Source organism: Meles meles, chromosome 8 (assembly GCF_922984935.1).
Source record: "Meles meles chromosome 8, mMelMel3.1 paternal haplotype, whole genome shotgun sequence".
Taxonomy (NCBI): Eukaryota; Metazoa; Chordata; class Mammalia; order Carnivora; family Mustelidae; genus Meles; species Meles meles.
Window position 1 is genome coordinate 69872365 of NC_060073.1, and position 27084 is coordinate 69899448.

Below are 27084 nucleotides of genomic sequence, written 5' to 3' on the forward strand. Positions count from 1 at the left end.
GCAGAATCTTGGGCCTTGTCCCAAACTTAATGAATCAGAATCTTTATTTTAACAAACTAAACAAGGTATTTACAAATGGAGCAATCGAGGTGAATTTTATGACCCAAATCTAAGGATTTCCCTTCAGTGATGTCTTATGATACCTGTAAGAACTGTAAGGCTAATGATGAACTATCTGGCAAGCAGAAGACCAATGATAGTCTAACAAAAACTAGGTTTTTAGTATTAATGTATATACACACTAAATTATATATACTTTAATATATTTATATTATCATTGTAATATTTAACATAATAAATATGTATAATCCAAGAGGAATAAAGCTGGATTAAAATACATAAGTGTCAGTATGGACTAATAGATTAGAGGTTTTTAAACTTTAATATGCATAGAAATTCCTGGGCTGCTTAAAAACGTTTGTAAACTGCAAAAATGCTGATGCATATTTTTCTGAGATTGGCCGAGAGGTTTACATTAGACCTGAATGTATTATTAAAACGTAAGAGTAAGGGTAGATGAATGGATTGGCATGCAGCTATTTTCAGTGTAGCAAAAGCAAAAAAATAATTAGCACAGATCTAGTGATGGTGAATCAGTAATTTACACAAAGGATTAACCTTTGTTCAAAATAGTCACCTTGTGAGCTATGGATTTTAGGCTCCCCCTGGTGGCTTTCTGGCAGTAACCAAAATTATACAACTATCTCTAACATTATTTTCTATTTGCATTTTGCCTTTCATTTTTAAGCCAGATCATTGGGGTCATGAAGAATAAAATCCTAGGATTAACCATTACCATAAGATGTATTAAAAGGTCAGTTTGCTAAATTAAGAACATGAAAGATGGCTATCAGAGTTAAAGACATTGCAGAAGACTAGAAAGGAGTGGAAACACTAGAAATGACAGTAATCATCACAGTATTTAGTATAATTATGAGGATGAAGCAGACTGACAACATTAATTTGGCAAGATCTGCACTACATCTTTTCCTTACTTTCTTTTTTTTCTTAAAGAGTTTATTGAGAAGAGAGAGAGAGTATGCACCAAGCATGTGCACACAAGTGATGGGAGGGATATAGGGAGAGGAAAAGAGAAAATCTCAAATAGACTCTGCTGTGCTGAGCCTAAAGCCTGACCTGGGGCTGGATCTCACTACCCAGAGATCATAACTTGAGCTGAAATCAAGAGTCCTATGCTTGCTTGACTGAGCTACCCAGGTGCCCCTATTTATTTTCTTCCTTACACTTTGTCACAGTTTATTCTTCAATCCTGTTTTGTTTTGTTTTGTTTTACAGATTAGAAAATCAAGGTTTAAGTAATTTGTAACTATCCCAAGACCAGACCAGTAGTACATAACAGTAGAGTTACAATTAACCACAGTAGTTTTTGCCAAGAAAGCCTTTGGCCATAGTTATATATTGCCTTAAAAACAACTTTAAAAATGTTTCACACCTAATTTTGGTAAAGTAATAAATTCTCAGCATATTCCAAAGAATTAAAGAAAGTACAGGTTGTTCTTATATTGGTGAGAAAAAGAAAACTAGGTACTTTGTATATCAATATTTATTAAATGTTTCAAGATTATTCATCATTCTCTTAACAGATATTATTCTCTTAAAAGATAGACATTATACATCAGGTCTTCTGTTGGTGTGGTCCTCATTTCATTGTTTACTTTGCCCCTACCCCAATTCCACACTATAATATGCCTCAATTTGTTAATGATAATTTAGCTACCTAATAAGAATATCTTTCTACCTCCCCTTTCCTTGCCTTACTCTTTCTCTTTTTCTCCCTCCCTCTCCCTCTTCTTTTCTCTCTCCTTCTCTCATGCACACAGGTTTTATTTTTCCTTTTTTTAAGTAAGCTCCACGCCCATTGTGGGGCTCAATCTCACTACCATGAGATCTAGAGTTGCATGCTCTACCAACTGAGCCAGCCAGGCACTCCTTCAGTTTTCTATCAATTTTGTGCTACTTACTTTAAGTCAGGAAAAGTAGTTCTCATGAATAGAGAAGTTGAAAAGATCCTGATCTGAAATTGTTTAAGAATATGAGTTATATAAGTACATTTGTACACAAAATATTATTTTTAATCTTTACTTTTCTAGATTTGTTTTCCATAGTTAAAAAAAAAAAAAAGAAAGAAAAAATAGTGAACATCTGTACTTTTTTTTTTTACCTCCACTCTTCCAGGTCTCATTGTCCAAAATGTGGCTCTACTGGTAAAGCTGAAAATGCCAGTTATAGGTACAAACTTTCCTTAAAAGTTGCAGAATCTAACAAATTATTTGTCATTACTGTATTTGGAAGCTGCTTAGATGCATTTTTTGGTCTTACAGCCACTGATTTGCACAGGTAAGTCTAAAGTATTTTTTTTCCTTAGCTACTCTTTTAGTATATCAGTAGAATTTGAAGATACATGTTTTTAAGGTAATACGCATTTAGTTGAAAGATAATCACTTGACCTGAGATTATCAGTTCCTTTAAAAGATGATCAAATAAATAGAAAGGTATTTATTTCCTCATTACATATTATGACAATGTTAAGCTAGGCTCCTTTTTTCCAGGGAAATTTAGCTGTCATAGAAATATTAGTTTACAATATTCTAATCCATATTAGAGGAATATAAGATAAAAAAGTAAAATTGTTTCAAACTAAAGGATTATCCAGACTGAGGTTAGCATTCAAGTAGCTAAAGTCCCTTAAAATAGAAGAAGCCGTTGAGGGAATATTTGCATATCAGAGGTTGAAAATTTGTCATTTTGTTCACTTGCACTGCAACATCATCTGCATAGCTTGACCTATTGAGATGTCCTGAGATGTAAGGATGATACAAGCGATTAAAGCTTTTTCTTCCCTTCCATCTCCTACTCTTGAGAATACTCTCTCACTTGCCAGAAGATAATCTCTGTCCATTTCCTTGTAGTTGAGAACAAACTGGATTAATCAAAAGAAGAAAGACTTCCTCTGCTTTGAGGGCTAGAGATCCCACTACTATTCCTACTGCTGCTTTTCAAATAAATGCTGGGCTTGATTACTAGGAAGGGATCCACTTTATACAGGCTTGATCATTTTTCACTTTGTAAGCTATGGGAAACTAGAGGGAGCAAAATGCCTACCTTTTAAAATCTTTTTTTTTTTTCCTATATGTCACTCAAAAGGTTTATGCTGCATTTTCAAACTAATTGTATTTTTTTTATGGCAAGTTAAAAGTTCAAAGCTTTTGTCTTCACATTTTTAATTTTCTTTCCAATCAAGGTACATTCAGGATCCTAATGAAATTTCAGAAACACTGGACAATGATGCCATTCGGAACCTATTAACTGAAGCAGCCGAAATTTGCTTTGTTGGACAAAGCTTTATTTTTGGAGTGACGGTAATTGAGACTAGCTTTCTTTTTAGTATTCTGTTAACATTTTCATTGTAATAAAATAATTTGAATTTTCTGAATAGTCTTGAGGAGTCATACATGTAAGAGTCTGTAGAAGCACTTTAAACTGTAAAAATAGGCTAACCGCGATCTGTTAGAACACCATGTGTGACAGCTTCCTCTTTCGAGTCAGAAGAGCCCAGTTCAGATGCTTTCAGAGCTTTAAAAATGTAAATTAATTGTTAAGTCAGAATAGTTAGATATTTTGTTTTGATATTTGATGTTTATTTCACTCTCCAAAATTTGTTTAAATTCTGTAGTAAAACTTAACTCTTTATTGGTTTGATTCTATCATCTGTAAAAGGAGGAGAGAACTAACATGGAAAAGATAGTATCTGAGTATTTGTTACTCTAAGAATAGGTGGGAAGAATGGTCTTAAATAATTACAAAAGTGATTGTAGAAGTTATAAGAATATTCTGACTCTGTAGGAATAATCGTTTTCTGTCTCATCTATGCTAAAGGGAACAAATAGAAATTTTGCCCACACTTGAATCCAGGTTTCAAAAGAGGGAATAGAGCATTCCACAGCTAAACACTGAGAAAAAAATCAAAGTAACAGTGAAATCAGGAGCCACTGAGCTTTTTGTTGTTGTTGTTAAAATCTTAGATGGTTTTTTGTTCTTTTCTGATTTTTAATGAGTGAGAACTTTTCCCTAAACATTCAAAGTTTCCGGAGTCTAATGAGAAATATAATAGTAGGTACTATTGAGCCACTACTGTTTGCTTGGCACTGCAGTTTTCCTTGTGTTACTGATAATATAATAGTCCTGCATATTTATCTTTATTTTATACATGAGAGAACTAGTGTTCAGAGAAGTTAAATAATTTGTCCAAAGCCCCAACACTAGTAAATGTTAGAACCAGTCTCTTTACTCCAAGGTTTATTTCTGTTATTTATGCTACTCTGCCTAAAACACTATAGGAATTGAAATTATGGGGTAGAAGTTATAACTGTGTCTATTTTAATCTGTTAAGTCTCTATTTCACTTTTCAAAAGAAGAGATCTTTGTTCTCATATAAATTCATTTACTACTTTCACAGAATTTTGGAAACCGAGATGGACAAGGTTCAGATTCTAATAACTTCTTAAAGATATGCTCTAACCACAGGAGAGAAGTTAAAGCATTAGTAGCTTGCCAGATTGTTCTACCAGACCCAGGTGTTGCCAGCTTCACTGTCATTGACTACTTCCATCAGCTTTTGCAGATTTCTGATTTCAGGAAACTTGATGGTGGCACCCAGGCATCAAGTAGCCACTTACTTGCTTCAGAACACACAAATAGTGATCTCAGCAACCTCTGTGACCCTGACAGCAGTTCTTGTTTTTTCAAGTCCCATAGCAGAGGTAATTTTTCAAGATTCTGGCAGGCATCACTTGAACTCACTTCCACTCTTTCACACCTAACAAATGATGATTTTTCAGCTTCAGAACAAAGCAAGGCCATTGGTACTCTTCACCAAAACAGAAAGTACATCTCTTTTACAGAGGTCACTGCTTCTAATAATAGCTGCCATGATGCCTTTCAGGGTTCTTGGAGCCTTGTTTCATACATGGATAAAAAGAGTACAGCACAGAAGTTGGATGAAGAGCTTGGCTTACAAGCTTATCAACCCACCACAGTCCATAGCAGTCATGAAAGCAGAGTTACCGACCCTAATTTTTTCCCTTTGAAAATGCAAGAGCCCCCTGAGTCAGGTAATAAAAAATCCTTCCACAGTGCAGTGGATATTAAAAATAGGTATTCCCCACGTGAACCCACATGTCACCAGTATCATGATTTAGATAACCCCAATAGCCTTCAGGAGAGATCTACATGTTGTCCACCTTCATCACTCAGACTTGAAGAGGTAACTGGTGGCTCCCAGGACTCTGACGCTGAGATTTGGGATGATCTGCCATTCTCTGAAAGCCTAAATGAGTTTCTGGCAATTATTGAAAGTGAAATTGCTATAACCCAGACAGATGCCAGTAGTAGGAAATGTCTTCTAGATAAAGACATCGATAGATTACATGCAGACCACAACAGGTTATCTGTGACTTCCCAGACAACTACTGGAACCGTCCATATACCAGCTATAGCTTTAAGATCATCTCAAGAAACCATCAAAGCAAGCTGTAGCAAAGATAACTTCCTTTCCAACCGTGAAGCAAATCCAAGTCCTAGTGTTCAGAAGGAGTCACAGTCAAATAACACATCAGAGGCCGTCTCTATAAGTAGTAATGGAAGTGATATTCCTGAATATTTTCCACCAAATTCTCGTCAGTCAGCTCTGTTTCCATCTTCAGAAGGTTTAGAAATAACAGGTACTCTTAAGTCTACCAGCATTCTACCACATAGGGCTGAAATTTCACTTCAGTGCCATACTTCAGAGAGTGACAGTTGCTTATATAGAAAATATTTCAGAAGATGTGGAGAAAAATCATTTTCAGAAATGAGTGAAAAGTTGGTAACTTTGTGTTCAAGAAGATGTAATGTTTCTGACTTTTGCAACTTAGAAAATAAACAACATTATAGGTGGCCAAAGAACCAAGGCGACAGTTTCACAATCTGCAGAAAGCTTACATATCCTTTAGAAGCACTTTGCAGTAGTCCAAAAAGTACAAGTACACTGAAAGAAATGCCTTGTGGACATATCAACAATAACTTAACACAGAACTATTCTACTGGTCATGAAGGTCTTAGCTACAATGCTTCTGCTGATCTCTTTGATGATAGTGCTAAAGAAATGGACATTACAACAGAAATTACTAAAAAGTCACAGGACATTTTGTTACAGTGGGGAAAATCTTCGGCAGAAAGTCATCACACAGAATCAGATTTCTCACTGAGATCACTTCCTGAGAATTCCAGCCAGTTTTCACAGAAGTTAACTTTGCAAAGCATATCTCCCTCTGTGTGTCCAAGAACATGTGCTTCTCCACCTCATTTTCAGGCAGATTCAGAATATGATTTTGAAGATTGTCAAGACTTTGTTCCATGTTCACAGTCAACTCCAGTCGCAGGATTCCACCAAACAAGAGCTCATGGGATAAAAGGAGCTTTCAAAAATTTACTTGTCTTTTATTCGGATCTTGATGTTAACTATAAAAAAAGAAGGATTTCCTCTGAAAATGATGCACACCAAGCGACGTGTAGGTGTCCAAACAACATAAAGACACCCAGCCAGAAATTCAGAAGCCCTATTAAATCTGGTATTACACAACCAGAGGTTCTCAATAGTCCTGTTGCTGAGTGTCCTGAAACTGATAATGAATGGGTCCCTCCTACCACAAAAAAAGTATTTCCTAGAGAGATGCTTGAACTGCAAGCCATGGGTCTAAGGAAATGCTCTGCTGCCTGTGATTCTACTGATCAAAAAGAATTACTGAGAAAGAAACTGAAATGTGTCAAACGAAGAACAAGTTCAGGCTGGCTTTCCAAAGAGTCAGTTTTTGGACTTAATTCCTGTTCAGAAGTCCAGCGTTCCTTTCCATTTTCAGAAAATTGCCCACCTTCTGTGCCTGAGAATAAAAACAGTTGGTCTCCTGAATTATTTTCATAGAAAGTCAACCTGGAGCCAGCTGCTAAGCTTTTAAAGGTAAGTCTGTTTGGAAATTTTTGCCTGCTGTAGCATAGAAAGCAGTCTTGAATTTTGAAAACTCAGAAGTAAATAGAAAATGGGTTTTTTGGTGCTTTTTAAAATGTAAAGCCATTGTTTTTCCCACTGTTTTATCCAGACTACACTCGTTCACATACTTTGGCACTTTATCTTATTGTTGATTGTCTTTTAGTGATACTGTTAATTTTGCTTATTAAAAGTATTTGTTAAGACCACATGTACATTCAGAAATAAAGCTTTTGCAAACCAAAACTTAAAGTCATAATTGTTCTGCCCAGCTCAGAAAATGCCTGCTATGTATTAGGGCCAACTACAGTGCTGCATTTGTGATACAAAGCTACGAGATCAGTAATCTCAAAAAATTTTAGTCTCCTGGGTAAGAGACATAGACAATTTCAGTACAATGCAGTAAATGCAATGATAGAGGTTTTAAATGGGTACTAAAACATTTATGTTGTTATGGGAGCATGGTAAAGAATTAACTAATCAACATATATGGGTTGGGGATAAGATCAATAAAAAGTTACTGTTTAGAGTTAAAAGTGAAACAGTCATTTTTTATTTGATAAATATTTATTGAATGGTTACTGCATGCCAGGCACTAGGCTAGGTGCTAGGAACTCAAAAATGAAAGTCAAGCCCATTCCTTCAAGAAACTCATGGTCTATTAGTGTAAACAAACAATTAGTAAACATCTGGTAAGTTTTGTGAAAGATAAGCTTGAAAGGCTTAGAGGAGCAAAAATGAGTAGTTTCTAGACTCTCCTTAGCAGCATCTAAGCTGCATCCTGTGAAATCTTTTACCTATGTAAAATATGAAATCTTACAGGTCTTTTTGGCATTTGCCACAGCAGCTATTCCAAATCCTCCCTCTTCATACCTCCAACCTAGAGTACTCTCCTTGCCTCATGCATCATGGAGAAGATTGAGATCACTGGTTATTCCCTCAGCTACCCACACCCATAGCTACCCACTGGTCTGTACTCATCCACAGCTTCTTTAATCTCGGAAAGTGATGCACATCTTTTGTGTAGTGCTAATCTTTCTTTTTGAGCTGTTGATTATTATACCCATCTTTGCTTTCTTAGTATTGACTTTTTGGCTCTCTCCCCCCTCTCCAACTTTTTATTTTGAGAATTTACAAACACAGAAAAGTTGGAAGAATAGTGCAATGATACAACATCTATACATACAACTTAGCTTGAATCATTTTTAACACTTTGCCTTTTGGGTATGTGTGTATTTGCTTTTACTGTATCTGTATAGATATATAGTTGTTTTTGATGAACTGTTTGAAGGTAAGCTACAGATAAGACATTTCACTCCCAAATACTTAAACCTGAGTTTCCTTAAAGACGTGGAGAGCATAGTGTCATTATCAACTGAAATGAGAGGACACTGTGGGTTAGAAGGGACGATTGGCATTGTGGAGCAACAGTCTTAAAAGGCCTCAGATGAGAAGGGCCTGGCCTGGCACAAGGTGCAGAACCTGCAAAGGGATAAGGTGATCTCCCTAGTGCCAATGGAAGAGGTGAACAGGGTAAAGAACAACTGCCACCAGCCTCACAAGCCTGGGGTCTACAGACTAGAGACAGCACCAGTTGAAACAGGTAAGACCCCATGCATAGGCGCGTGCATGCACACACACACACACACACACACACACACACACACACACCTCAATCCTAAGGATCAGTGGTGACATTTGGTAGCCCAGAACCTATAATTCATTTGTCCCAATAGGAATCACCTAAACAAAGCACCATTCTTGCACTCCTCTGGGCATGTGCTGCACACCCAGCCTGAGTTAGAGGATTGGAGAATACCTCAAAGGGAGAAATGGTACCTATGCCAGGCACCAAAGTGAAACTTAGAAAATTTTAAGAGGTACTTCCTGCAGCGAGATCTCATGTGGGACCCGATCTGGGCTCAGGGTACCTTGCTTATTAGTCCCAGAAATGGAGAACTTCGAAAATCTTGAGGAAGGCTCTCTGAAGCATGGGTGCTGGGGTAGGATCCCTGTTTACTGGAGTCTCGGAAATATTGTCTGATTATCTCCCCTAAAAAAGTCTTTTTGCCTTTTTATTTGCCTACACTTTAAAAGTTGGTGCCTGTCAGTGTTCTGTTATTGGCACTTCTGCATGTACTCTGTGATTGAATTCATCCACTTATCTATGGTTATCACCCATAGGGTATTTAATCTGAAGTCTGTCTATCTAGACTTTCTCCTGAGATCACACTTGTATGTTAGTGTTTTTGTTACTCAGTTCAAAATGTTTAATACTTTCCATGTGGTTTCTTTGACCTATGAGTTATTTACAAATGTGTTTCTTAGTTTTTAAGCATAAGGCTTTTTTTTGGTTATCTCTTTATGAATGACTTCTACCTAAATTACATTGTGGTCAGAAGACTTACACTATATTATTTCAGTCCTTTGAAATTTGTTAAGAGTTGTTTTGTGGCCTCATGTATGGTCAGTTTTTGTGGAAGTTCCATGTATGGTTGAGAAGAACATGTATTCTGCAGTTATTGGACACAATATTTTGTGTCTATATATTAGATATGTTAATCATGTTCAAATTATTTGTACTGATTTTTCCCCATTCTATCAATTATTGAAGGAGGTATTTTTATTTTTAATTTTTTTTAAGATTTTATTCATTTGACACAGAGATCACAAGTAGGCAGAGAGAGAGGGAGAAGCAGGCTCCCCGCTGAGCAGAGAGCCCGATGCGGGGCTCAATCCCAGGACGCTGAGACCGTGACCTGAGCTGAAGGCAGAGGGTAAACCCTCTGAGCCACCCAGGCGCCCCAAAGGAGGTATTTTTTAATCTCCCTCTATGATTGTGAATGTGTTTTACACTTTAGTCAGGTTTTGGTTTTTGTTCCTTTTTGAGACTGCATTTTTAGGCACAAATTCAATTCTGTATCTTCCTGATAGACTGAAAAGTCCATTTTGAAAAACTCATCTCATCATCATGAATGCTTTTTTTTTTTTTTTTTTTTAAAAGTAATCTCTAGGGGCATCTGGGTGGCTTTGTCATTGGATGTCTGCCTTCTGCTCAGGTCGTGATACAGGGATCGAGCCCTGCATCAGGCAGGAAGCCTGGTTCTCCCTCTCCCACTCCCCCTGTTTGTGTTCCCTCTCTCACTGTGTCTCTGTCAAATAAAGTCTATAAAATAAATAATCTCTACACCCAACATGGGACTTGAATCCACTGCCCCAAAGATCACCAGTTGCATGCTCTTTGGACAGCCAGCCAGGCACCCCACCATGAGTGCTTTTATGGGCTAATAACTTGTTATAACTATACTACATTAGCTTTGTTTTGGTTAGTATTTGCAAGAGGTTGGGGGTTTTGTTTGTTTTGTTTTCCATTTCTTTTTTGATCTTCCAGTATCTTTAGGTCTTAGGTGTGTTTCCTATAAAACTCTTGTTTGGATTTGTGCTGTTGTCCAATCTGAGAATCTTTGTCCTCTAACTGAACATTTAGTCCATTAGCAATGTAACTAAAATATGTTTGGGTTTATCTTCTTTCATACTTCCTGTGCTGGTTCATTGTTTGTTTCCTTCTCCTTTCTTTCCTGGTTGTTGTGGGGGTTTTGTTGTTGTTGTTGTTTTATTTTATTATTATTATTTTTTTAATCATTCCTATTTTTCCCCTAGGTTTGGAAATTAAATGCTATTTCTTTTTGGTTTTGCCCTAGGAATTATACCATGCACCCTTAGTTTATCAAAGTATAAAGCTAATCAGTGCTTATAATTCTTTCCCAAAGACCTTAAGTCATTTTCAATCCATTTACCCTTCTCTTAAATTTTCATGAATTTGAATTCTTCATTTTTTTACTCTATCAGATACTAGCTTATACAGTTCTTTATTTGTGTTTTGTTTTTGGGTTTACGTATATATTTACCTTTCTCTTTGCTCTTTATCTTATATCTTGCACTGTCACTCTTCTTTGGTCTGAAATCTATCCCTCAGAATTTCTTTAGTTGAAATTCTGTTGGTGGAAAACTCAGTTTGTGTTTATTTGCTTGCTTGCTAAAGCCATTTTCACACATTCATATTAGGTTGAGTTTAGTGATATCCAAGATAGCTAGAAAAGAGATCCAAAAATGAATGGCTGGAGAAGCATTTTCCCACTTTGGAGATCTAAATATGAGGTACGTGTGTTTGGCAAAATAATCCTATTTTTGCAGGTCTTAACCAGGTTATACATCTCAGGGTTTGCAGTTTGGCTGGTATCAGATGAAGAGATTAAGAAAGCATTTGAATAGATATTAATGTGAACAAACTGAATAGATATGATAAAGTTAACTGGATTCAACAAATGCCTTTGACAGAGTGTTCCAATTCTCCTTGAAGTTGATCCAGTTCCTGTAACATTAAACCTATAATAGCAGCCAATCAACCTGAACTCTACAATATCTGCTATAGATTGAATTAGGTTTCTTTTTTTTTAATTTGTGATATTTTTATTTTTTTAATTATGTTGTTAGCCAGCATTAGTTTTTTATGTTGTATTAAACAATTCATTAGTTGCATATAATTCCCAATGCTCATCACAACAGGTGCCCTTAATACTTAATACTCAATTCATATGTTGAAACCTAATCCCCAATATGATGGTATTTGGAGGTGGGGCTTTGAGGAAGTGATGAGGTCAGGAGAGTAGAGACCTCATAAATGGGATTAGTGATCTTATAAAAAAGATCACAGAGAGCTCCCTTACTCCTGTCATGCTGCAGTAAAAAGACAGCGGTCTATGAACCAGGAAACGGCCTCACCAGATATTGTATCTCCAGGCACCTACAGGCACTTTCCAGTCTCCAGAACTGTGAGAAATAAATTTCTGGTGTTGAGGCACCTGGCTGGCTCAGTTGCCAGATCATGTGACTCTTGATCTTGGGGTTGTGGGTTCGAGCCCCATGTTAGCTGCAGAGATTACTTAAAAATAAAATCTTTAATTCTTGATGTTTATACACCACTCAGTCTGTGGTATTTTGTTAAAGTGGCCTGAAAAGACTAAGACTGTATCTCTTAGAGGCCTGCTAGTTGGCTAATTTTTTATTTCATGATAGTATCATTTATTATATGCCGAACACTGTGGCACATTACTTGAATTATTCATTTAATCTTCAGAATAGCATATAATGGGTGGTATTGGCTCAGTTTTAGAGGAGAGAAAAAACAACTTGTTCAAGGTCATAATCAGTATATGGTAGAGCTAGAGTTCAAACAGGAGTTTTATCTATAAAACCATGCTCTTTCCACAAGTGCTAAGGTCTACCCTGATACAGTTCTCTGCTTCCTCCTTTGTAATAAAACCCATGTTTTACTAAGGGATCAGTACGCTCTATTGAAAGTCTGTGTCTCAGCCTTCCTTGTAGGCCAAGTTCTGGACAGAGAGCTATAAATAGATGTGTTGCATGGAACTTCCAAGAAGTCTCCATGGAATGAAGAGATCAAGCCCTTCTTCCTTCTTTCCCATTGCTGGGACAGAGACATGAAGATGAAGGCTTTAGCAACCATCTTGCACAATACGTTGTCTTAAAATTAGAGGCCAGAGTTGAGAGATACTCCACTGACAACACCATGAAACCACAGAACTAGTCCCAGGCTGTCAACCTCTAGACTCCTTTCACATGAGAAAAGGAAACCTTGTCTTCTTTATTCTTTCTTTCTTATTTTAATTATATATAGCCAAGTAATCCTAACTAAGGTGCCACCTGTATGAGTATTCCACCTACATTTTGGCTTTCCCAATTTTCTAAAGCTACCTGATTCTGTTCTCCGTGACCCATTAATTAGTAAAAATAGCTGTCTGTGGCTCTAGGCTGTTAGCATTAACTTTTTAAAAAAAAAAGAAAAAGAAAAAGAAAGAAAGAAAAGAAAAGGTACCTGGGGGACTCAGTTGGTTAAGTATCTGCCTTCAATTCAGGTCATGATCCCAGGGTCCTGGGATTAGGGCCCGCATTAGGCTACCTGCTCAGCAGAGTCTCCGTCTCCCTCTTCCTCTGTCACTCCCTCTGGTTGTATGCACTCTCTCTCTCTCTCTCTGTGTCAAATAAATAAAATCTTTAAAAAAAAAAAAAATCCCCAAGTGAAGAGAACTAACATTTGTATGCCTTCTACATGTTCTCTCACATTCTGTCTCACTCATACACCTAGGTGCCCAGAGACCCTGCATTTCCTCCTCATTTATATGAAGCGTCTTGTGATAACTCAAAGTCAGTTCTTCTCCTCGTGCACTCAGGGACATCTCTGAGGTGCTGTCTAACTCCTATATCGTGAATCATTCCATGATCATTTCCATCAGCACTAATACATCCTGCTTTAAAAATAAAAATTTTTTGGCCTCACATTCCTCAACTCCTCTTATCAGCAAAAACTCCTTAAGAATTTATTCCATAGTCACTGTCCTTTTTCTCTTCTATTTCTCTTGAACTCATGCAGGTAGCTCAGGTCATGATCTCAGGGTTGTGAGGTCAAGCTCATACGGCAATATTTCTAGATGAAGTTATATAATGTATGGGCCCTGCCTCAAAATAATACAGAATGGAGAAAATGAGTGGGAATATAGAAGAGACAAGATTGACCATGAGCTGATGATTGTTGAAGATGGGTGATGTGTATGTACATGGAGGTTCGTTATACTCTTCTACTTTATGTTTGATATTTTCTATAATAAAAAATTACATAGTTCTTATCACCGCCAAAAAAATTGTTAACTGTGTATTTAAGTATTAACTAGACTTACCGTGGTGTTCATTTCACAATGTATACATATCAAATATTGTGTTTACCTGAAACTAATGTTATATGTCAGTTATACCTCAGTTAAAGAAAAACCAGAATATGAACCTTCCCACAATCTCCATACCTCTCCTATGGTCCAGGTCACCTTCTTTTACCTGATTTATACCAGTCGTCTTCCAAATAGTTTTCCTTGCTTCTGTCTTTACCCTTTTATAATCTACTGTTAACACAGCAGCACTGTGGTCCTGTTAAAATATAAGTCAAATCACTATTCTACTCAACCTTCCGAGGACTGCTATGATCCATATCACACTCCCCTCAAACCTCATCTCCCCTTGGCCCTCACTCATTCATTGTGTTTTAGCCATACTGGAATTCTCTCACCTTGAGGCCTTTATACATTCTGTTCCCTCTGCCTACAACATTTCACCAAAATAAACACACTGTTCCCTCTTCCTAAGCTCTATTTTTGAATGACATTGATGAGGCCTCTCCTTAACCACTTTGTATAAAAGAGTGACCCTCCACCATTACTGCTTCTTTCCTTTGCCCTAGTTTATTCTCTTCACGGTAATTATCACCATTTGATATTACTATATATATTTCTTTATTTTCTATTCTTTTTGTGCTATAATTTCCATTAAAATAAGCTTTTGGGGGCACCTGGGTGGCTCAGTGGTTTAAAGCCTCTGCCTCCGGCTCGGGTCATGATCCCAGGGTTCTGGGATCGAGCCCCGCATCGGGCTCTTTGCTCAGCAGGGAGCCTGCTTCCCTTCCTCTCTCTCTGCCTGCCTCTCTGCTTACTTGTGATCTCTGTCAAATAAATAAATAAAATCTTTTTTTTTTTAAAGATTTTTTAAATAAAATCTTTTAAAAAAAAATAAGCTTTTGTATTTTGTTCACTGCTCTAGTTTCAGTGACTAGAATACTTCTTGGCACATAGTAGGTGCTTGTCAAATAATTGAAGACCGGCATGGAGATGCTCATTTTATAATGAGGAAAACAAGATAAAAAGAGGCTAAGTAACTTGCTCCGAGTAATACGGATACTTTGACCTAAAGCTTTCGTATTTTACATTCCTTTTGTTTAGAATGCTTCCTATGTTCAAACTGGGGTCTTAACCTTTGTCTTCCATCCAGACTTGTATACTTTCTACTTCAGCTGCAGAAAGTACTTCACAAGGTTAACATGAGGATTAAATGTGAATATGAGCATCCCTAAACTTTGTAGAATGTAAGACCACATATAGTTCTTGCAGTTTCATCTCTAAGATCAAAGTCACACTAGTCTGTTTCTTTAAGCTTATTTTTATCTAGATGTGAAAAATATAACTATTTTCTAGGAAACCTGAATAAATTCCAAGTATGAAAATTTTAGATAGGGTGTCTTATGTTAATAACATTTGGTTTCCTGCAAGTAAGTAAAGGAAATAAGATATTTCAGTTATAAAAATATTCAGAGGTGAGCACCTGGCCAAAAGCACAAACACATGACTGGTTTAAACATAGCTCCCAGTTTCATCTCTCAGCTGCAGATGTGTTTTGGGGTATACAGATAGTTCATATGAGGTATAGTCTGCCTGTTAGCAGATGTGGAATAATTGAGTCAACTAAGGATAGTTACCCTCATAAAATACATACGTATGTATTTTAAAATCTTATTCAAGTTTGCAGTTATCCCTTTAACTAATGGAAAAAAACAGTGTTCAAGGTGAAATCACTTGTCCAAATTTCCTTAGTGGGGAAAAAACAAAATGGAATGAAAACACATAAGAGTCAAAGTTTCTCCTCTAGCTAATAGTATTTGCCTCTCAAGCAAGCTTTGCAGCTTACGGCATACTAGGTCATATTAGAATGATGGGAGATTGTCATATCAACAAAACATCTTTTCAATGAAGGTGCTAAAATAGTAAAAATAAGGGTCTCATAGCAACTGTAGAAAAGCTGTAATTAGAGAATAACATAAAATTATGGTAAGTGATTTTGTAAAGCCCAATACTTTATAAACACTAAAGGATAATGTCAAGTAAGGCTATATAGATTGCTTATGTTCAGAACACTTGTCAGGGAGCCCAAAATCAGGTTTGATTGTTCTATCATCCTTTTAACTCTACCATGTTCCATGGCTCATAATCCAAGGCACTCCTTTTGCAAGTTCATGTCCCAACACAGAGGATGAAAGGAAAGGAGTGGAGAAGAAGAGGAGATGAATTTCAAGAAAAAGAACAAGTCCATGATTCCTGCAGTACGGTGGGAGACAGATTCCTGTACCTGCCCTATAGCATATGCTAATAAATTGTGAATAAATAAATGGGTGAATGAATGAATGCCTTATTGGTCATGAGTAAGTAGTTTCATTCCTAATTGTGAAAGATAAGATTTTTTTTTTAATTTATTTGACAGAGATCACAAGTAGGCAGAGAGGCAGGCAGAGAGAGAGGGGGAAACAGGCTCTCCGCTGAGCAGAGTGCCTAATGCGGGGCTCGATCCCAGGACCCTGAGATTATGACCTGAGCTGAAGGCAGAGGCTTTAACCGACTGAGCCACCCAGGCGCCCCGTGAAAGATAAGATCTTAAGTGATGTCTCTAAAGAATATAGAACGATATAATGTGTTTTAGATGAAGGGACCTTAAAGATATCTAATCTGCTGTGTATTTTGTAGTTGAGAAAATTAAGGCTTGAAATTAAATGATTAGCCCAAAATCACACAGCTTGTCCATGTCAGAACTGGGACTAGAATTTGTCCTCTGCTTCTCAGTGTAATACTCTTTCCACTACATCTTCAGATAAAGCATCTTTCTCACCATTAGAAATAATTAGCATGTGGGGCGCCTGGGTGGCTCAGTGGGTTAAGCCGCTGCCTTTGGCTCAGGTCATGATCTCGGGGTCCTGGGATCGAGTCCCACATCAGCCTCTCTGCTCAGCAGGGAGCCTGCTTCCCTCTCTCTCTGCCTGCCTCTCTATCTGCTTGTGATCTCTCTCTGTCAAATAAATAAATAAAATCTTTAAAAAATAATAATAATAATTAGCATGTAACTTTCATATGCTGAATATAGCAGAATAGTCTTATTTAGGATTATAATCAGAAGGCCTTAAAATTATTTAATCTAGTCCCTTGTTTTACAAAGGAGAAATTTATGGTGCAAAATGTTAAATGACTTGTCCAAGGTTAGCCGATTAAAGAATAAACTCAGGTGCCCAAATTCAGAGCACATTCCACCTCATGCTGAAGGACATTCTTGTACTTAAAAGCTTATTTGCTTCTACATACTTGGATGGCATATGATACTCCACATGTGGGCAACAGGAAATGTTTATTTATATACAAGTACATGAGAAAGCAATTTCCATTCATCTTTTTAAAAAAATTTTACAAATAAAAAGTTATTAATACATTCATCCTTTACACACAAAATACATTCTTTTTACTTTTACTCTCAGTATGAATTATCTCTTAATTAAAACTTAAGCTACAATGGACAGGTGGTTTGGCGATTTGACAATCTTTTTTCAAGATGGAAAAATCCCCCCTGGGGCAAATAATACAATATGTGTTAATAAAAATAATTAATAAAAAAATGGAAAAATCCAAACTTTAAAGACAGTCAGTATGTAAAGGAAAGTATATATTAAAAGTGCTCCTTCATTGAATCCTAGAAGATTGAATGAGTACTTCCAACATGGTTTGTAGCTATCCCTTGAAACAATGCAGAGGAGTTTAGAAATTATACGATGACAACTCAATTTCTACAAGACTGAAGCAGTCTTCATGAAATTGATTATCATATATAGATGGTAGGTTCACAGAAAGATTCCTACGGACCTATTGAGATGTAGGCATTATTCAGGGGTCTCCTAATTGACCAATCGACCTAAGATTGTAAATTGCATTCTCCAAGTGGGATTTTTAAGAGGTTCTGCTTAAGTGAACACAAGTGATTTATTAGACTAATTGCTTTTAAGAGAGATGTGAAAGTATATACCATACAGAAAACTTGTACACAAATGTCCATAGCAGCATTATTTATAACAACCCCCAAACAGAAACAACCCAAGTGTTCATCAACCGATGAATGGACAAGTAAATTGTGGAATATACATACTTAGCCCTAAAAAGAATATTGATTTGTGGTACAACATAAAACTGAAAACATTATGCTAAGTGAAAGAAGTCAGACACAAAAAACCCATATATTGTATAATTATATGAAGTGTCCAAGATAGGCAAATCCATAGAAACAGAAAGTAGCTTAGTGGTTACCAGATGCTGGGGGAGGAGGGTGGAGACGTAATTGCTAATGAGTACAGAGTTTATTTTTTGGATACTGAAAATGTTCTAGAGTTAGATAGTGGTGAGTGTTGTTGAACTTTTAAAAAATACTAAAAACACCAAATTGGACACATTAAAGGGATAAATTGTGTGAATTATGTCTTTATTCTAAAAAGAGGGATGCGACTTCATTGAAGAATTTTTTTGTTCACTTTCCTGTTTCTGATCCCACCTTTTTAATATGGATTGAAGTTTTCATATAATCACCTTTTATAGAAGGTTTTCAGCTAAGTGCACTCAAGTCATTATGGGCTTATATTCCTAACAGGCTTTTTATTAAACAAACTAAATACATGAATACATGGGACAATACAGTGTACTATATATTAACATTTAAAACCAAGTATTACGCTTGTATTGAAGCAGAGAGTTAAGATTTTATATACTGGTGTATTCAGATATTACTGAGCCTATGCTTAAAACCAGCCAGATATTAATAACTGAGTTCATAAGATTTGATGATTAACATGTTTGTTAAAACTACATGTATGTTAAAGGTCCATGTTTTAAAGGAAAGAGATAGGAAAGAGGGGGAATCCAGGGGTTCTCTAAGTCTTTATAAAACAGCTTCTCTAAATATTTTAACTAGCTGCTGAGAAGACTTCCAGAATGATATATTTTACATTTTATTTCATCCCTACACTAAAAGTCATGCATTAAAGTATTGTAACAATATATGTGGGGCACAACTTTTTCCCTTTTAGATGATCAAAAATCTCTTCTTAATCCTTTATTATATGAAATTTTAAGCAGAGTTTTTTTTGGAGGTGTGTGTGTGTGTGTGTGTGTTGCTGAAAACAGCAACTTTACTCACACACTTACATTTATGTAAGTGTATTTACATAAATACATTTATGTAGCTCCCTACATATCATCAAAGGAGCTCCAACCATCTGGTATGTCTAGAGGACACTTCAGTGAGCAGAAATTAGAAGCCAGCATTCCAGTCCTTTGAAATTTTCCACAAAAGGGACATGAAAGCCCCAACACGCCTTAAAGGAATAAGAGGATTAAAAAATGTTTTAAATCAATTGACATTCAATGTCAAATAGCCTACAAGAAAGTTCCACTAGCATTCTGCAATTGTATAGAATGAGAGAGTATTTCTAATGATTACATTCCAGAAAGCAATATGTTTAGCAGCTGTTTTTCAGAGGGCTTATCAAGTTTTGCTATTGTTATTTAATCCAGGCATAACTGTATAACCTTAAACAAAGCTGTGGACCATTCAACTAACTAATGATAAATTACCCTAACAGACCAGATTCTTTTGTTATTCTGTACATGATTTTTTGCTTTATTAGGCATTTGGTACTCCAGTTTTTATTTCAGAATACAGTGCACATGTAGAAAGGGAAACAAACCCTGCTAAATTTGGGTGTTGGTAATTATGTCCATCAAATATACGTCATCTACGAAATGAAATTCTAAAAGCAGATGACAAAACTAGGATTCATGACTCTATTTTTACCAAGAGGAGAAAACAAGAACCACACAACCGGAATAATTCTTCAGAAGCACACTTTGTTATCAAGTATATAAGGAAGAAAAATAAATGGATAATTGAAGAGTTAAGCAACAGTGAAATTGTGATCTAAATCTGATACTAATAAGAAACTAAGAAATTATAAATACCTAGCCTGACACTCCCCAAGAGAATAATGATTATCACCTTAATGAGCTTTTTCTGACTGTCGTTAAAGGGAAAAAATGAGGCAAAGGGCAATAATAAATGGCAAACATGGTCCCTTACAAAGATAGGATCAACCCATTTTTCTTCCCATGGAGAATGGGCTCAAGAAGAAAGAGGTTCAAATTGCACTGTGAGGTATTTCAGTAATAAAGTTAAGTTTCCTGATAATGAGGAGTTTGCAACCCTGGAATTGTCCATTGGGAAAGAGTGCAAGATTACCTTTCCTGAAATATGTAAAGAAATAAAGAGACTCTGGGGCGACAGTAATGCCCAGGGGCAGAAAGATGGAGCAAATAAGTGACTTCTTTTTAAGGCCCTTTCAGAAATGGTGCTCTGTTCTTCGAAGTTGAAATGGATTCTTTGTTTTGACCTAAGGATCTATACTTGTATCAGACCATCCAAAATCTGCCCTTAAAAGAACTAATGTTTGACTGCATACTGCCTACTGAGCACTGTCCTAACTTTCAATTTATCTTACCTAATTTTCACAATAATCCTGACAGGTATTATGAGTCCATCTCATAGATGAGGAAACTGATCCTCAAGAGATTATGCTTTGTTGGGGCGCCTGGGTGGCTCAGTGGGTTAAGCCGCTGCCTTCGGCTCAGGTCATGATCTCAGGGTCCTGGGATCGAGTCCCACATCGGGCTCTCTGGTCAGCGGAGAGCCTGCTTCCCTTCCTCTCTCTCTGCCTGCCTCTCTGCCTACTTGTGATCTCTCTCTGTCAAAAAAATAAATAAAATCTTAAAAAAAAAAAAAAAGATTATGCTTTGCATAAAGATACAGCTAATTGATGGCAGTACTAGGACTCCTCATATCTAACCTGATGTTCCCCCTTCACACACCTCCCCCCTTCACACACTCCTTGAAGTGTTAAAGTTATAACCCATCAAGGATTCCATTAAGAACTGGAACACAACATCTCCAAAAATTCTGCTCTAATTCGGTGGAAATTAACAATTTGTTTCATGCACCTAAGTAACTCAATTAAAGAGGTGGCTAGCTTTTGTGCTCTAACCTCTTATTTAAAGGAGTCAAAGAAAGTTTTACCCAAACTCAAGTGTTTCTCACCATACTGATGCAAGACCAATGACTTATAAAGACTAATGAAAACCCATCTATCAGCTTAACAGGGATGCAACTTATTTTGCAGGTAGAATCATTTAGTCATGGGCTTTATTAGTAAGTATTGCTTATAGCTGTCTCTGATTTCTGCAAATTCATGTTTTGTTACTTTTTCTACTGAAGAAATTTGGCCTTGGTTCTATTAAAATAATTTGTAGATCATGTTTTTTCAAGAGAATCAACCCAACTAACCAAATGTCATTTGAGATTCTGCCAAGACAGATCTTAAGGTCTCCTTTATGCCATGAACGCACCAGCCCATCTCTATTGGAAGCTACAAAACTTCATACTGGTCTAATTACAGCATCTTTAACTGAAGATTCTGTTCTGCAGAAAATGCCTGTCTGAAATCCTGGATACCACTTATTCACTAAACTGAGCCTGGCCTATGTTTGCCACGTGACAAAAACATAATTCCCATGATTCTACATAACTTCTATTAAAACAATACTTCTTTTTAGCTCAAGAACCGGTTTGTGATTTCAACTGGACATCAGTGAATGGACTGACAAAGCAGTCCCAGCCTAGGGCATAATGACAAGCCAGTCTCTTAGCCAAACAACATGTAACCAACCTCCTTCCAGGAAGACTGGCAGAAAAGCAGTCTTAAAAAAAAAAAAAAAATCATTAGCTGTAGGTTAACAGACATTTAACTGAACATGTTATGAGAGGCAAAGTGCTACAATGTAAATTAATAGGTCATCTAGTTGAACCTCCAACCAATGCTAAGATCCTTTCCTCATCATCTAGCATCTGCTTGATGCATCCTATTACCTAAGGCAGCTCCTTCCATGGTGACCCACCTTTTTGAGAGAGTTCTCCCTGACTTAGAGAGGCCCTATGGCCTCAGTGGACCTCATTCCCTCCCTTTGAACCAGAGTCTTGCTCTAATTCACTAATTGTATCCCTCTCTCTTTCCCAGGCTAACTCTCCCCCAAATCCTTCAAATATTCTTCAGATGTCATAAATTTTAAATTCTTCACCATTTTTATTATGCTTCAGTTTCTTTTTAATTTCAAAGTATAGTTCCTAGAGATGACTATAACCTTCCAACATCATAAGCTTAGGGAAGAAGATGAAGTGTCATCTTTCTTGTTCCAAGATTACTATATTAATTAGCTGTTTGAAGGTAGGATAATTTCTTAATTCAGTATGATTTCTACCTAGTGCGATAAATGTAAGGGAAAGCAGATTTCCTTTTAAACAAATATACTCATGGGACAGAAATGAAATTTGAAAAGAAGAAAAGAGAGCACATCCCCCTCTTATCCCAAAATTAGTGCTCAACCAGATTGCTTGTGTGGAGTAATGTTTGTCTGAACCAGGAGATACACATCTTATTCACTGTCTTTGAATTTCTAGTTAAGTCTCAAAAGTATTATAGTTGCTTTAAAATGCATCTGTCAGCACCGTCATTGAGGAAAGTAAGTAACCAGTTGCAGTTGAAAAAAAAAAAAAAAAGCTAGAGACAACAAAGGGCAAACCCTAAAAGAGCTAATGGGGCACTATTCCCTAAAGAACAGAAGGCTATGAAATGTACAGAGTTCTGCAGGCTTAAGAAATAGAAAACGTCTATCTTTAGAGCCATTGTTTTGATATGTGGGGAACAAAATGAAAATTTTTTTTCTAGTTGTGAGATATCTTATGTGGCTTGGTTTATAAAAAAAGATGTTTTCATTTAGTCAAGAGAGCAATTCAAAATCACTTGCAACTGTTATCTATTCAAGATGATTCATTAACTGAAATTTGATGCTGAATCTGGAAGAATTATGGAATAGCCAAGAAGTTAAATGAGGCAAATCATTGACCTAACACTGGAACTCACCAGTGTCCTCCAAAGGTATGCAGTCATGAATAGGACCCACTCCTCTGTTAAATCCTGCCTCCTCTCTCCAACAAATCTAAGTTGCTTAAAATAAATAATCCTAACCCAAATATATTATATTGACCAGTGGTTTTCACCCTTTTTCAGAAACTGACACATTACCAAATCAATCCCTTTGACTTTCATTTCTAGTTACACTTGCCACTTTACTCAGGAAGAGATGGTAACATGAAATGAGTAGAAAAGACAGGGAAAGAAAGACCAGGGAAAGAAAGACCAGGAACCCTAATGGCCTAATCTAATCTGCAGAAAGGACAATTGGCTCTGCATAATCAAAATTAAGTATTAATACAACAGGAATATAAAAACATAAAAAGCCTTATATAGGTAAAGGAAAAAGCACAAAATCCTATGAGGTATACAGACTACCCAAAGCCATAATAAAATATCATTAATGTCAGAGAACTATATGATTTCACAGGTTCTCCCACGCCTGATTCTAGGATATAAATATGATGCATTTTCATTGGAAAAGGAAAAGTTTTGCCTAATATTTTGTAACTTTATTAAAAGAAAAAAATGGAAGCAGACACAGACTAGTGTGAGGCAGATCAAGCCAAGCTGAATTAAAAGGAAGCAATTCTCTTTTTCATCCACCATGAAGACTTCATTTTTATTTAAGAAGGGTCATAGCAAATGTTGCCATGGCAATGACCACCAGTAAGCAAACCAATGAGTTTAGTTTCCGGTCTAGGTTAAGAAAACCACATTTAATCAGTATCCTTTCTCAAGTTCTATTTGAGAAATTTCTATGTAACTGGCCAACCTCCACTTGGCACTAAGTCATTTATTCAACTAATATTTATTGAGCACCAACAATATGGTCAGGAATTGTTCTGAAACTAGAGATGTACCAGTGAACAAGTGTCCATAAGGCCTAATCTGGAATTCACATAACTAAGGCAGGGAGAAAAGTTCTAAATTCCCATGTATCTCTACTCCTGCAAGGAGTAACAGGAAAGGAAGGGGCCAAGAGCAGAACTTTCTAATCCCCTTATGAGTATGACCAAGGGTAGACTGAAGCAGCTGAGCCCTAGGGAATAGGAATTTCAGAATGCAAGAGTAATCCTAGAAGCTGTTGTTCTACAACTAAATTTGTCCAACCTAATAGTCTGTCTGCGTTCACAAAGCAGTTTTAATTTCAACACACTTGCTGCTGTGGAGACGGAGTTCAGTCATGATTTGGGAATTGGATTTTTGCCCTAAAGAAAAGACAATAAATCTAAACCTTTAGACAGTTCCTCACAGTTTTAAAAAGAGAAGTTCTACTCCCCACCTTGATCAACTTGTTTTCTGAGTACTTTCATAGCTGCTGGCTTAGTGGAGAAACAGGGAGGGAAAAGCAACAATTATTAGAAATGATTTTGGTTGGTATTTATTACAATGACTTTTCTTTCCTGGAGAAACAGATTCAAAATGAAAGCAATTCAAACTTCTGGGATCTCTTTCTCTCACCCATAGGAGAGGATCAGAACAAACACAGTGAAGCCAACCAAAAGTATCAATCCCTTATACAATATGTATAATCTGTATACGAGAGATGATTCACTTTGAAATCCGCTAGAGGAACACTGGAAATACTTTATCAATATCGTGTCTCTGTGCACCTCATTTCTTTAAAATTAAACACCTTTCAAACATCAACATATCAGGACCAAGATTGCCACTATCTACCACAACAGAAATTGCATATCCTGCCCTTATTTCATTATTCATCCCTCAGCGATGCCAAGTGGCAAGCTACAGAAACATCTGACAGCATCAACAGCATACAGGTTTAATTATTTCCCCAATTTGCATTTATACCAGTGAACAAATTGGAAGGCATCAAAGTATGGCACTAAAGAAAACAGGAACAAATATCCAGCAGCACATCTTCCATCTTGAGTCTTGTTTTAAAATTGGCTAATTAAAGGCATATACACCTCCATTTGAATTGGAGATGTGCAGTAACACATGCATGTAAAGGGAGGGAGTTTAAAAAAAGAAAGAATGGGGATACCAGGAGAGAAAGGAAAAGAAAAAGAAATAGGAAAGAATGTATGGTCGTGAGTCTGAGAGTAACTTTACAACACGAAGGAGGCAACTAATGACAGCTCCGCCCACTTCCACAAGCAGAATTTTTCTAAGGTTACTGAAGATACAAAAATGGTTCATGAGACTTTTCCTCTGTTGCTATTGTCACTTATCATACTAAAAACATGTACAAAATTCTAAGCCTTGGTCTGTCCAAGATGGATAGTACCAGGAAGTAAAAGATGTCACCTGCTTATCAAGGACTGTGCTCTGCTTAGAACTCTGCATCACAGTCCATTAATCCACAGTATTTTGGTCAGATCAGGTCTATTTTCTTGTATTACTTATGATGTCTTAGAACTAGTCTTTTACATTAGAATATCACCAGCCATTTTTTTTTTCTCAATTTTCTAACGTTTTCATTTATTTAAAGGGCTGGAAAGATGAGAGAATAGAAGAAGAAAATAGAGATTTAGAGGGGAAAGAACATGAAAATATTTTATTTTCCAACAAATCCACCCTAGAGAAGGTAGTAATGAGACTTTGAGAAAGAGTGCTGATTCATGGACTTCCCTTTTTTTTTTTTTATTTCAATGTAATACATTTAAGGACATCGATGTACTAAATTGTTTGGTCTGTGAAAGAGCGGATTCGTTAGCACCAAAAGCAGTCAAAAGGAGCTTATCTATAATATTAAACCAATGATTGTTAACTGTTGGTCATGGGAAAAGGTTTCATTTCATTTTTACATCCCAAAGTTCTTGAAAGTGCCTGTGGACAAGAGAAGTAACACTTTTCAAAGTCTCCATGGAGTCATCAACACACACCACAGAGGCAGTACTTGGCCTTCCCAGTTTTGGTTTATCTGGTAGACAAGAAAACCAGGGCCCCCAGAAGCCCTAAAGCACAGCCCCTACATGCACCCACTGACGTGCAGAAGGGATCTCCCTACAGTACATTTCCCCAGGGCTGTGTTCAGGAATGCGCTTTTACTTGCTTTTTTTTTTTTTTTTTTTTTTTAAAGAACAAAAGCAACATGCTCTGCAGATCACGGAGCGCCTAGTGCAATTTTCTCCTTGCTCCAACTCCTGACTGCAAAAGGGTGAAACCGTTATATGTTCTGCTAATGCTGGCCTGTGGACAAAGCCTTCAGCCTGCCATGCTCTGTAAGCTCTGGATCCCACGGGAATCAGAAGGTCTGAGAGCAGGAGCCACAGTCATCACCAGATCTCCCCCAGCAATTTGGGGCCCATCGGGGCAGCTGCTGATTCCTCTTGCTTCTCCTTGCCTCAACCTTTAGTTGAAATTACAACAAGTCAAATAGCTGATGCTTTTCCCTTCTCCGGGTAAGGGCGAGGATACATTGTTTACAAGTGTGTTCTGCCTGGCTTCACTGATGAGGCGGCAAGCTAAGTCAAGGAAGAGTTTCTCCACGTTATCTGATTCCTTGGCTGAGGTCTCCAGATAATACATGTCCTGAGCTTCTGAGAATTCTTCAGCTCTCTGCTGGGAGACCTCTCTCCTTTCAGCCAGATCAATCTTGTTGCCTGGAACAGGGATAAATAAAAAAAAAAAAAAAATTAAAAACAGGGATAAATAAAAAGGACACATCACTGGACTTTTTACAGGCTTGGGAGCATCAAAATTCTATTTCATATCTGAAGTCAAATCAGACAGATGGGCAAGTAAAGCAAAGCAAATGTGGCTGTGATTACTGCAATGTGTAAGATATCAATGCCATTTGTAATGGCAACGACCTGGACCAAACCCAGATGCCCCTCAGTTGGGCACTGGCTTGAATGGAATTTGGTCCATCTATCAGCACAATGAAGTTATTTGCCTCTGTAAAAAGCAGTGAGGAATGTCTCTGCATACTGCCATGGAATGAGACACAAGGAAATACTGTTAAACAAATAAAGCCAACTAAATGCTGACCTGCAATGAAGCCATATTTTCTGTCCTGTATCCACCTAAGTGAACATCATGCCAAGTGTAGCCTATCGTAGTCTTGTGAGTCGGAGCATTTGGTGGAGCCTAATAGACAACCCCTCTGGTCACTACAGAATTCACCACACACACACACACATACACACACACACACACACACACTAGGTCTGTCCACTGAAAAGCCTAAAAGCAATGACCACCCACTAATAAGGAAGAATCCTATCAATTTGGTTGTGGCCTCTAAATATAACTTCACATTAATAATAATCAGTGCTTCTTGAAGAAATGGGTA

At 37.0% G+C, this 27084-nt stretch overlaps 2 protein-coding genes across 6 annotated transcripts in view; one reads left to right on the plus strand and one right to left on the minus strand.

Moving 5' to 3' along the window:
• The window catches only part of DDIAS (DNA damage induced apoptosis suppressor), a 30418-nt gene extending 14357 nt beyond the window's left edge, over positions 1-16061 (plus strand). Inside the window, exons 3-7 of one of the 3 annotated variants that reach the window (XR_006820029.1) lie at positions 2197-2358; positions 3263-3380; positions 4478-7015; positions 14936-14997; positions 15935-16061. Coding sequence is in view for 2 of the 3 variants with exons in the window: in XM_046016502.1 (XP_045872458.1) it covers positions 2197-2358; positions 3263-3380; positions 4478-6979 (2782 nt within the window). In the remaining variant the exon portion in view is untranslated. Of the gene's footprint in view, positions 1-2196; positions 2359-3262; positions 3381-4477; positions 7491-14935; positions 15008-15934 lie in introns of those variants that run through there. The other 2 variants (XM_046016502.1, XM_046016501.1) reach the window with 2 other exon arrangements.
• A 4524-nt stretch (positions 16062-20585) lies between these two features.
• RAB30 (RAB30, member RAS oncogene family) overlaps positions 20586-27084 on the minus strand; it is a 77475-nt gene continuing 70976 nt past the window's right edge. For all 3 annotated transcript variants that reach the window (XM_046016603.1, XM_046016605.1, XM_046016604.1), the window contains exon 5: positions 20586-26392. In XM_046016603.1, the coding sequence (XP_045872559.1) occupies positions 26142-26392 (251 nt within the window). In that variant the 3' untranslated portion in view covers positions 20586-26141. The remainder of the gene's footprint in view (positions 26393-27084) is intronic.